At 35.2% G+C, this 12,299-nt stretch overlaps 1 protein-coding gene across 4 annotated transcripts in view; it reads right to left on the bottom strand.

The window, feature by feature from the left end:
* The window catches only part of LOC105342939 (GRIP and coiled-coil domain-containing protein 2), a 38,439-nt gene that overhangs the window by 16,400 nt on the left and 9,740 nt on the right, over nt 1–12,299 (bottom strand). For all 4 annotated transcript variants that reach the window (XM_066068257.1, XM_066068258.1, XM_066068260.1 and 1 more), the window contains exons 9-12: nt 11,922–12,041; nt 11,171–11,290; nt 10,579–10,767; nt 10,289–10,396 (exon numbers count right to left, since the gene is read on the bottom strand). In XM_066068257.1, coding sequence (XP_065924329.1) covers nt 10,289–10,396; nt 10,579–10,767; nt 11,171–11,290; nt 11,922–12,041 — 537 coding nt within the window. The remainder of the gene's footprint in view (nt 1–10,288; nt 10,397–10,578; nt 10,768–11,170; nt 11,291–11,921; nt 12,042–12,299) is intronic.

The following is a 12,299-nucleotide window of genomic DNA, read 5'->3' as shown; positions in this document are numbered from 1 at the left end:
AAATAACTCCTACCATAAACGTATAATTGCATATCCCAAAATTATACATAAACATCAATTTGTATTGCCAAAACACCATGCGTCAATCATAAGTCCATTTAGGAGAGGTACTTTAGATCAATAGAATTGGTGTTAGTTAAAATGTGAAAATTTTTATTTAATATGTACCTCTAATCCAAAAAATGCATTTTGTCATGAATGAAAATCTATATGTAACTAGATCTCGTTACGAGTAACGAGTAGGTCTTCCGTTCGATTTTGTTTTCATATGATACGATGAAATATCGATATTCGCTGCCAAATCTGCGATCTTGGTGAATCTAGGTTTTTTGTCTCGAGACCGAAAACGGACGAACAAAACAGGTTTATGAAAATAAAAGCTAGGTTTTTTTTATACATTTGTTTAGTGTACACCACTGTTAATCATGGAAGATGAAACACCAAAGATAATCAGTTAAACTTGTGAAAAAAAAGAATTGTTTGAACTCTTCTGGTGAGTACCGGAAATGACGGTTGACAAAAGAAAAACCCGTTAAATATATCTTCAATTGATTGTCTATCATTTATAAAATGTTGTGTCTCAATCACTTACAGTGACTAAAATCTCGCTGGTATCAATTTTGTAAAAAGGCTAGGTACCAAAGATATTTGAAATCTTGATTGTTTTCAAGTTATCTGTGATATAGTTTACGAGTGTCTTGGCCCCTTTTTCTTGAGTTCAATCGAAAGGTCTCACGAATACTAACATTTTTTGTTCTTACACCGATCTAAAATTGTTGTTCATTTTTGAGATACAAATGATTGAATATTTTAGGGGCCAGCCCTCTAGATCCTTAATGGGGACAGACTTTAGAGTTTTGATTAGTGGAATCGATTAGAATCATCAATGCAAACATTTTCTTTTCTACATTGCCTAACAAAATATGTCTCCTTCTCTAGATATATTGCATCAAAGTTTAAGTACTTTGACCCCTTAAAATCCTTAATTACGTCATAAATGGGTGTGAAAATGATTTTACCTGATAAATATTGCTACAATCAACAACTTTGCTTCTATATTGCATTACAAAATTTTGATCGTTTTTAAGTTATTTGTAATAGAGTTTACGAGTGTCTTGGCCCCTAATTTAAGGGGCCAGCCCCTTTTTCTTGATTTTGTTGGAAAGAACTTTTAATTATCTACTACTTTTGTAATATATGTCTTAACAAAATATCAACTGATAAAAAGATACAGATGAAAACGTATGAAAATTTTGAATGAAAATTCGTACTCAATTTTCGAGCCCAGGCGAGCTCCAAGAAATGGCGCCACTGGCATAAAACAACATAATAGTGCACAACTTCAAACTATAGACTACCTATCCTGAAAATTTCATAGTCATATCTCTGATAGTTTCTGAGATCAGCTCTGCACAAAATAGGTCGTGAAAATGTGAAAAATGGCCGATAAATCGGTACCGGAAGTGCCGACAGGAAAAATCTCAAAAACGTATGAAGTTTACATCACGTCCCATCTTCTGTGAAAAAATGATTGAAATCGGTCGAATAGTATTCGAGAAAACGCGTGCACAACATTTGTGGAAAAAAATAATAATAACTAGACACGATCTCGTTGCGAGCAACGAGGAGGTCTTCCGTCCGATTTTTAGAAGAGGAAATGACCTTGCCTTTTATCTTCATCAACGAAACATATCAGGAAATGCAGATGTGATCTAAAAGAGCGATGGATGAAGGATTATACACCTGTAGGATCCTTAATTTTAAGGACCAGTCCCATTTTATTTCATATTAAATAAGAGGTCTATTGACTCAATAACAGGTCTAATAACCTGTAATAAAAAGAAACCGAAGAAAAAAAGAGGGCCTTCCTTTGTAAACGGAAGACCCTAATAACAATAAGAATAGAAGGGTCTTCCGCTGAAGACGGAAGACCCTAATAATAAAAGTCTGTATTTGTCTAAATCTTAATTGAAGAGTGTTTTTCAACTTGTACTACAGTCCAACAACCCTTTTATGTTGATTATTTTAGTTAGAAAATTAAATAAAAAGCGGAGAAAGAAATAGAGAGAAAGAACAAATCTTGGCTCCGGCGAGATTAGAACACACAGCCTTTGCAGGTGTCTCAAAACATGGCTGACGCGAAATAATTCCCGAATTTGTGTTTGAATTTGGGGCGTTTTCGCCCGGGAGAAGTTTTTGTATGAGATGAAAAACAAAGTGTAAGATGTCTGACTATTTAGGTTTGGTAACAGTGCGAGGTCATTTGAAATATTGACGCGTGTTTTTGTCTGGAGGGGGGTGAAAAGACCCGAGCTTGATTTTCGTCGTAAATAAATCGAAAATAGAATTTTGAGGTGTGGATCTCGGATTCGTGTAACAACTATTAGGGGAAGTCCTAAAACAATGACTGATGCAGTTTACCCATGTATTTCAGTGTTGAGAATTTTTGTTCGTGTCGTTTACTATTATGTTTGACTGTTTTATTTCAGCAGGATTGATAGAATCTTTATAAATGTAGAAATAACGAAATCAGTAACACGTAAATCTATTCGGTAAAAATTTGATGCAGTAATTTCCACAGTTCTAACATTCATAAATAGTTCACACGCTATCGTAGATTCAGACTAAACGGAAAAAAAGAAATATAAATGCAACAGAAATATTACGTGGCTGCACAGGGGCCAAGCCCATTTCAACATTAATTTCAAAGAAACCATACATAAAGAAAGAGGTCGAACTCTGACCCAGATAGAAAACTACCAGCTCGCTTCAAAATCCTAAAAAATCAATTAATCTTTAAAACACTCGCAACGTGCATGTATTTTTCATAAAAGAAATGTCTGAGATACACTCCTGCCGAATTTTAAGTTGATGGGTCTTACAATAGGGGAGATATACGCATTATTCTCTCGAAGTCGCCAGTTTATTTTTACTCGGACATTTACCGGTCCAGAGCTCACGATGGGATTTTGCCTATGACAACAGCAGTATTGCAACAAGTCGAGAAACATTTGCAATAATCTTTTAAAATCTTACATCAAACGCAATTTATGGATTTACTTTTTACTTTTAAAGTTTTCAGAAATAAAATATATAAAATGCCATAACATTTACATGCTAAACACTACATATGTATGATGAGAGAGAGAGAGAGAGAGAGAGAGAGAGAGAGAGAGAGAGAGATTAATCAGAAATCGATTTGATCAGAGACATAAATAACATTTACGTCTCTGATTTGATAAAGAAATTTATAATTGTTTTATCTGCTTTTTCATATGTATTATATTTCTTTTTGTCTCAAGTTTTTCTTTGCCGACAATAACTGCATAATAAAAAATTCTGGTAAGTCAGCAAATAAAATAACCTACATCATTAGAAATATAGTAAGATTATTTATTCCCCATTTTCCCGAATCCAAACGATACCCAAGTGTTATGTCTAAATGACCAATGTTAAGCATTCAGTTGATAATAAAAATCGGTTTTTTTTAAATCCCAGACAGTCAATAGATTTGTTATTAAATCATTGAACAGTGAATTTCAAAAAATAACATCCGTAGACAATATCCCGTAACTAGAAAAAAATACGTATTTACTTTTTTTGACGTCAAATGTACATTAGCCTCTAGCCTCATTACTCCATGTTACCTGTAGTAGATCTTTTATAGAGAGAGAGAGAGAGAGAGAGAGAGAGAGAGAGAGAGAGAGAGAGAGAGAGAGAGAGAGAGAGAGAGAGAGAGATTTTAGTGTTGAGGAATTCAATATAAACGCAACATTTGTCAATAAACGCATGTATACATGCATACATGTACATATCTAAATGTTTGAATAAATACAAAACAACCTTTCATTTTAAGCCATGTGAAATACTAAAAACGTTGGTGCATTGCTAAATGTTGTGTGTATACAATCATTGAAATGGCGGCATTTCTTTGATGCCGGCAAAGCGATCCAGTGAACTCTAATGCGGTCAAACTGCAGGGGTGCTTCGGCGGCATGTCTTTGATGCCGGCAATGCGACAATCGTCCGAATTTAGCGAGCAGTTGACAGAAAAGAGCTCTATATTTGTACTGAAAAAAAGCCGCTATTATTTTTATTTATGACAAAAAGAAAACGGAAAACATTCAAATCCATCATTATAAAGATAAAATCGTTAAACAAAACACAGTTAAGCAAGAACAAATAATCGGCACTCGGGGACTGAACCCGGGTCGCCTGGACACAAGTCCACCACTCTAACGACTGAGCTACGCGGACTCTCGCTTCAGAACTTTGGAGCCCAAAATCTCGAGAATGCATGGATCGATTTTAAAACAGATTTCATATTCAGAGGTTTTTAGAGTGTCTCTATCGAATAGTAACATAAAAAAAATTCAAGTTCAAAAAATTGAAAAATTAAGGTTTTTCATTTCCTTCCGCTGACGACCGGAAGTGACGGCAGACGTTCGGATATGCGTAGTACACTGCGGCCGTTCACTCTCTACGATCTCTGAAAATTTGAAAGTTCTATCTTAAATACTTTTGGAGAAAACTCGTGAACAAGCAAAAACATAAAATCTTTAATATCTCGGGACCGGAAGTGACGACCAAAAAAATCCCACGTACTTTCCTTACAAATGTTGTCATAAACAAGATCTGAAAGTTTTATCAAAATCGACTGAAGCGTTTTCGAGAAAACGTGGGAGAAAAAAAAAATAATAATAACTAGACACGATCTCGTTGCGAGCAACGAGGAGGTCTTCCGTCCGATTTTTAGAAGAGGAAATGACCTTGTCTTTTATCTTCATCAACAAAACTTATCAGGAAATGCACATGTGATCTAAAAGAGCGATGGATGAAGGATTATACACCCCATTGGATCCCTAATTTTAAGGATCAGCCACATTTTATTTCATATTAAATAAGAGGTCTTTTGACCTTAGAACAGGTCTAATAACCTGTAATAAAAAGAAACCGTAGAAAAAAAGAGGGTCTTCCTTTGTAAACGGAAGACCCTAATAACAATAAGAATAGAAGGGTCGTCCGCTAAAGACGGAAGACCCTGATAATAAATGACTGTTTTCGTCTAAATCTTAATTGAAGAGTGTTTTTCAATTTGTACTACAATCCAGCAACCCTTTTATGTTGAATATTTTAGCTAGAAAAATTAAATAAAAAGGAGAGAAGAAATAGAGAGAAAGAAGAAATCTTGGCCCCGGGGAGATTAGAACACAGAGCCTTTGCAGGTGTCTCAAAACATGGTTGACGCGAAATAATTCCCGAATTTGTCTTTGAATTTTGGGCGTTTCCGCCCGGGAGCTCGAGAGGAGCTGAGTTTTTGTATGAGATAAAAACAACGTGTAAGATGTCTGACTATTCAGGTTTGGTAACAGTGCGAGGTCATTTGAAATATTGATGCGTGTGTGTGTCTGGAGGGGGGTGAAAAGACCCGAACTTGATTTTCGTCTTAAATAAATCGAAAATAGAATTTTGAGGTGTGGATTTCGGATTCGGTTAACAACAATTAGGGGAAGTCCTAAAACAATGACTGATGCATTTTACCCATGTATTTCAGTGTTGAGAATATTTTTTCGTGTCGTTTACTATTATGTTTGCCTGTTTTATTTCAGCAGGATTGATAAAATCTTTTTAAATGTAGAAATAACGAAATCAGTAACACGTAAATTTATTCGGTAAAAATTTGATGACAGTAATTTCCCGTTCTAACATTCATTAGTAGTTCACACGCTATCGTAGATACAGATTAGTCGGAATACAAGAAATATACATGCAACAGAAATATTACGCGGCTGCTTACATCCTTTGTACTGTGTAAATTTTAAGTCCCCGTACAGGCTATACTCGCCGTTTGATCTCAGGAATTTCTCCTTAATTGTTCAATCCGCTGCATATTTGGCAAACAATAAGAATGGGGTCCGAGGTACATTTACACGAAATTTCATTAGGATTGAGTAAGGGGCTCGGGAGTAAGAATTTTTTTCTACAGTACATGTCAAGCACGCCAATCGAAACTCGAATGCCCAAGAATTCATATCTCTCTTAAAAATGAACGAATAAGTCTGCATGGTCATTAGTACGTAAATCTAGACTTGAACTAGGTTGAAAATAAAGGTTCAAGATGAAAGATCCAGTAAAATCAGGCCAGAAAAACTAAATTATTTTGTGAATAAGAAGGGGGGGGGGTCGGTGGGTGTACTGTGTAAATTTAATTTCAACGTATAGGCAAACAGCGCCGTTTAATCTCAGGAATTTCGTCTTAATTGTGCAATCCGCTGCATATTTCACGGACAATAAGAATGGGGTCCGAGGTTCATTTTCACGAATTTTCATTAGGATTGAGTGAAGGGCTTGGGAATTTTTTTTTTATAATACATGTCAAACACGACAATTGAAACTCAAATGCCAAAAACTTCATAACTCTGTTATTAATGAACGAATTGGTCTGGTAATTAGTACAGTTATCTAGAATGGTAATTAGTTGAAATTAAAGGCCCAAGATCAAAGATCAAGTAAAATCGGGCCCTAAAAACTAAATGATTTTATAAATTGGGAAGGGGGGGGGGGGGGTCGATCGGTGACTTCTATATTAAACGTAGAATATCAAATTCTAAATATCACATATTACACAATTTCTAAATAAAATACATATGTTAGAAAAATGTATAAGCGTTGTTTGAAAGGGTCTTCCGTTTGAAATCACCTTAAAAGGGCTATCGGGACATTTTTTGTTTATTTCTAAACACTTTCTAAAATTCCAGTAAGCCTCTCTAAGGATTTCAACAGACATATCTTCATATTAGGAAAAGGCGATGTTACGGTGATTTTTGATAAAATTCAAACAAAAATAATTAAAGTCCATTATTTCAGAGACAACATTTTGAATCGAAGCACAATTAAGGAAGAAATAAGAGTCGGCACTCCGCGATTGAAGCCATGCCGCTTGGACAAAAGTTTACTATTCTAATGTGGATCGATTTTTGAACAAAAATACATATTCTGCATTTATTAAAGCGTCTGCATTGTAATATGGCAGAAAAAAATATTTAAAAACAAGAAATAATGAAAAATAAATGTTTCTGCTTACTTCCGGTGCCGACCGGAGACGTTCGGATTTGCGAAGTGCACTCCAGCTGAAGAATAACAATCATCACTGAAATGTTGATACAGAGAGCGAGAGAAGTAGGCAGTAATTAAGATTACTGAATTTAAAATCCAATAATATTCCCAAAAATTGACTTACATTGCCTGACGTTTACTGTACATTAACTGTACCTTTCACTGACTACCACTGTACTCCACTATACAGTCCTACTGAAGCACTGTACCCTCACTGTATGGCACTGTACAGAGAACTGACCAGCACTGTACGCCACTGTACTATTGATTTGAAAATTAAAATCTTTCTCAAAATCTTTAGTATGAATTTTTGCATTAATATTCACTTTTCTAATATATGTATAGCATTAACATTAGGAACATGGAAAACAATGCATCATGTCGTTAAATTTATTTAATGTTTTCTAATTAACTAATTTTCATCGTTTTTTTTAATGTTAGGATCACAAAATAATGATATGTTCTTTAAGACAATCAGTTCTTACATCTAGAAGATAAAAAATCTAAATTTTACATGCTGAACCTGATTTTTAAAAAAGTGCATGAATTTCATATAATTAATATGTAATTTTGTAAACTGGCAGTCATAAGCATATAAGAATACATCTTTCTCACCAGCAAGGATACAAAACAAAGACCGCAGAAGATTACGCGCGTCACCTGTTACAGTCAAAACATTTGAAATGGGCGGGAACAAATTGACGTGGACGTCTGAGAAAACACTGGATTGAAACTGTTGTTATAAGAAGCGTATTTTCAATCCACCTCAGCATTTTTAACTTGCTATATAAGTTAATAGAAAAACATTTTATTTCATCAATAATAGTCACTCTATTTCATCAATAGTGATCGGATCCCCATCCGAGAGAGATTATACGCAGGGCAAAGCATTTTGTCCGATGACTCGTCAAAAGTCTGAATGCAAGTGGGGGCGATTTGGAAACGGGGTTTATTTCCAGGGGAGAATTATTAATTCAAATTCCGATTTAAAAAATTAATACATATATTATACCCAGATAAAAATTTTCGCTAGGCTAATTAATACGGATATGCACATTCATTGTTTATCTAGCTATACTGAGAGAGAGAGAGAGAGAGAGAGAGAGAGAGAGAGAGAGAGAGAGAGAGAGAGAGAGAGAGATGAGTTTATCAAAAATCGATATGGTAAAGAAATTGTTAATTTTTTTTATCTGCTTCTATGATACATCGATTATTTTTCTTTTTGTCTCAAGTTTATATTTGCCGACTAACACTGTGTGATGATAAAAAAAATTCTGCAAAGTCGGAAAATAAAATAATATACATCTAACAAATGTAGCATGGTTAATTATCCCCTCTTTTCCCAAATCCACTCGATACCCCAGTGTTATGTCTAAACGATCAGTGTTATAAGCAATCAGTTAATAACAGGAAATTTATGAATTATTGACCTCGCTGCTTAATCACTAATCCCGCTTTTGGGCGAACATGTACATGTTTGTAGACTTTTGTAAATCAATATAAACTTTATAAGACTGATTGTAAATGATTATAATCCCAATCCACCCTGCCGTAATGATTTTTATAAATCAAAAGTGAATAATCAGACTCTTTGTTTTAACAGTGTATTTCAACAATCGGTGTTTACATCTGTTAATACATAGGCCCAAACACAGATACAAGAGTGGTCAGTTTTCACACCGTATCGCAGTCACCTGATTGTCAGAGAGAGAGAGAGAGAGAGAGAGAGAGAGAGAGAGAAAGAAAGAGAGAGAGATTTCATAGTGTTTTATAGTGTTCAGGAAATCAAATTGATATAAGCAACATATGTCAATAAACGCATGTATACATGCATGCGTGTATCTATATAATTATGTGAATAAATACTAATATGTCCTCCTTTTAAAACCATGTAGAATATCGTTGGTGCATTGATAAATGTTGTGTGCATACAATCATGGAGATGACGGCATTTCTTTGATGCCGGCAAAGCGACTCAGTGAACTCTAATGCTGTCGTACTGCAAGGGCGCTTTGGCGGAATTTCTTTGATGCCGGCGATGCGACGAGCGTCTAAATTAAGCAAACTGCTGACAGAAACGAGAACTATATTTGTACTAAAAAGCTGTTATTTTTTTTATTTATGATAAAAATAAAACGGAAAACAATAAAAACCACCATTTTAAAGATAAAATCGTTAAAGAAAAAAAAATAAGGAAAGAAAAATAATCGGCACTCGGGGACGGAACCCGGGTCGCCTGGGCACAAGTCCAACACTCTAACGACTGAGCTACGCGGACTCTCGCTTCAAAACTTTTGAACTCAAAATCTCAGGAATGCTTTGATCGATTTTAAAACAAATTTCATATTCTGAAGTGTTTTAGGCGTCTCTATCGAATAAAACATAAATGAAATTCAAGTTTAAAAAATTGAAAAATTAAGGTTTTTCATTTCCTTCCGGTGACGACCGGAAGTGACGGCGGACGTTCGGATATGCGAAGGGCACTGCGGCCGTTCACTCTCTACCTTCTCTGAAAATTTGACAGTCCTATCTTGAATACTTTTTTAAAAAAATCGTGAACAAGCAAAAACATAAAATCTTTAATAACTCGGTACCGGAAGTGACGACCAAAAAAATCTCGTGTAATTTTCTTACAAATTTTGTCATAAAAAAGATCTAAAAGTTTCATGAAAATCGGCTGAAGCACTTTTGAGAAAACGTGGGAGAAAAAAAAAAGAATAATAATAATAATAGAGGAAAAGAATCAAAGCAATAACAATAAGGTCTTCCGTTGAAACGGAAGACCTTAATAATAGAGGAAAAGAAACAAAGCAAAAACAATAAGGTCTTCCGTTTCCAACGGAAGACCTTAATAAGAAATCGTACGAAAACTATAAGGTCTTCCGTTGGAAACGGAAGACCTTAATTACATTTTGCATTACAGTAAAACACACTTATAATGAAGTGCAAGGGACTTTGTTATAAGCGTAATTCGTTATATCCGTCAAGTTTACAACATGTAATAAAGTAACCGGGAATGAAAATCATTTTGCTGTCAGTGTCGATTCATTATAACCATGTTTTTATAACGGTGTTTTACTGTACATATTATCCTACATCCAAGGACACATGAAAAGATTAATGACATTTGGACGATTAGTTTTTCCTATCTACCACATTATGAGTGCTTTACCTGTTGCTTGTCCTTCAGCACTTCTTCTTTCTGAATTCTGTATGCCTCTTTTTCTTTCTCAGCAGATGACAGCTTTCCTTTCAATTCCGCAATGACCCCTTCTTGTTTCTGAAAATTACCACCAAAAATATTTTTTACCAATCTTAAGATTTTCAAATGGCACATTAATTTGTTACTGAAAATTATTATCATAAATTTGCTCCATGAAAAATTATTTTTATTTCATAAATGCAGTACATTTTCACAAGCACAACTAAATAATCTGACCTTCACCTCTGACCGACACTAACCTTGACCTCTCCTTTCAACCTGTCCATCTCTTTTGTAAGTTGACCTTTGTCCTCTTTACTGGAGGCAGCTGTCTCCTTGACCTGAGCCAGCTCTGAGATGACTTTCTCAAGGTCGTGTCTGTAACTCTCTGACTCCTTTGTTTTTGAGTCAAAATCCAACTCCAGCTTATCATACTTTTCTTGCAAAAGCTGGAAAATTTAAAAGATTTAAAGTTCAATAATGGAATATTTTGTAGGAAAGTAAAGATTAACAAATTGTTTCACGTAAAGTCCATTGCAGTACATTTTATTAATAACTGGTCATGTTGTATTAATAACTGGTCATGTGGAAATTAATTTTTTTAAACTTCTGTCGTTATAAAATTTTTCACATTTTCAGTAAGTCATTAACTTTGTAGTCCAAAAAAATATTAAAATACTCCCCAAATCTTTTAACTAATAAATCAACATAAGATTTCTTTAATTGTATTCAAACTTTCATTGTCTTTTCCTGACAACATCAATGACTAATTCAGACAACAACGCTGACTAAACCGGACATATCAATGACTATTATCGACATAATGACTACCATAATCCAGACGTCTCTCACCTGGAAGCTCCGTGTCACTTCCGAGTTTGAACTCTGGGAACTTTCAAGGGCAGACAATTGGTGCTGCAGCTCTTCACATTTCTTAATGGCTTCGCTCTTCTCTTTCATCAACTCGTCATACTTTCAACAGAGCAATAAACAAGACATTTTAACTGAAGGTCATCAATTTTTTCGTTTCTATAATGACATTTAAAAATTAAATGAAATTACAAATAAGCTAAAAAAAAAAAACATTTAGTTTTGCATCCCAATACATGTATAAAAAGAGAAATAACTCATTATATTCAAAACTAAAAGAAAAAATAATTTTTCTCTAATTAATTGAGGTAATTACCTTAGACTTGAGCTGACCCGCCTCTTTCTTGCTCTTCATCGCCAGAGACTTGATTTGTAGTCTCAGTAACAGTGTCTCTATTTACCTTGGACTTGAGCTGACCCGCATCTTTCTTGCTCTTCATAGCCAGAGACTTGAGCTGTAATCTCAGTGACAGTGAGTCTAATTACCTTGGACTTGAGCTGACCCGCCTCTTTCTTGCTCTTCATGGCCAGAGACTTGAGCTGTAATCTCAGTGACAGTGTGTCTAATTACCTTGGACTTGAGCTGACCTGCCTTTTTCTTGCTCTTCATGGCCAGAGACTTGAGCTGTAATCTCAGTGTGTGTCTAATTACCTTGGACTTGAGCTAACCCGCCTCTCTCTTGCTCTTCATGGCCAGAGACTTGAGCTGTAATCTCAGTGTGTGTCTAATTACCTTGGACTTGAGCTGACCCGCCTCTTTCTTGCTCTTCATGGCCAGAGACTTGAGCTTGTTGTACATGTCCTCCTTCTCCTTCAGCTTCTGCTGCAAACTTTTATTCTCTTCAGTTGAGTCCTAGTGATGATCAGAATTTGTTGGGTTATAACCATCTTATGGAATCATAACAATGTTGGGGGGAGGGGGGGGCTTAATTTTCATGAATTTTCTGGGTACCCCTCTTAAAAACACTAAATCTGAAACAGCTATAAAGCACCTAGTCCGAAATATCTGATGTTTTTCTGGCTTTTTTAACGATTTTGATATTTACTTGCCAGGAAAACGTCAGAACCGGCGCCATTACGAAAACTGGAAATTTCGCCGCCGCCTCCTGGA

The sequence above is a fragment of the Magallana gigas genome, chromosome 8 (assembly GCF_963853765.1).
Source record: "Magallana gigas chromosome 8, xbMagGiga1.1, whole genome shotgun sequence".
NCBI classification, from domain to species: Eukaryota; Metazoa; Mollusca; class Bivalvia; order Ostreida; family Ostreidae; genus Magallana; species Magallana gigas.
The sequence above is the reverse complement of the archived record's forward strand: the minus strand, read 5'-3'. Positions and strand labels throughout refer to the sequence as shown.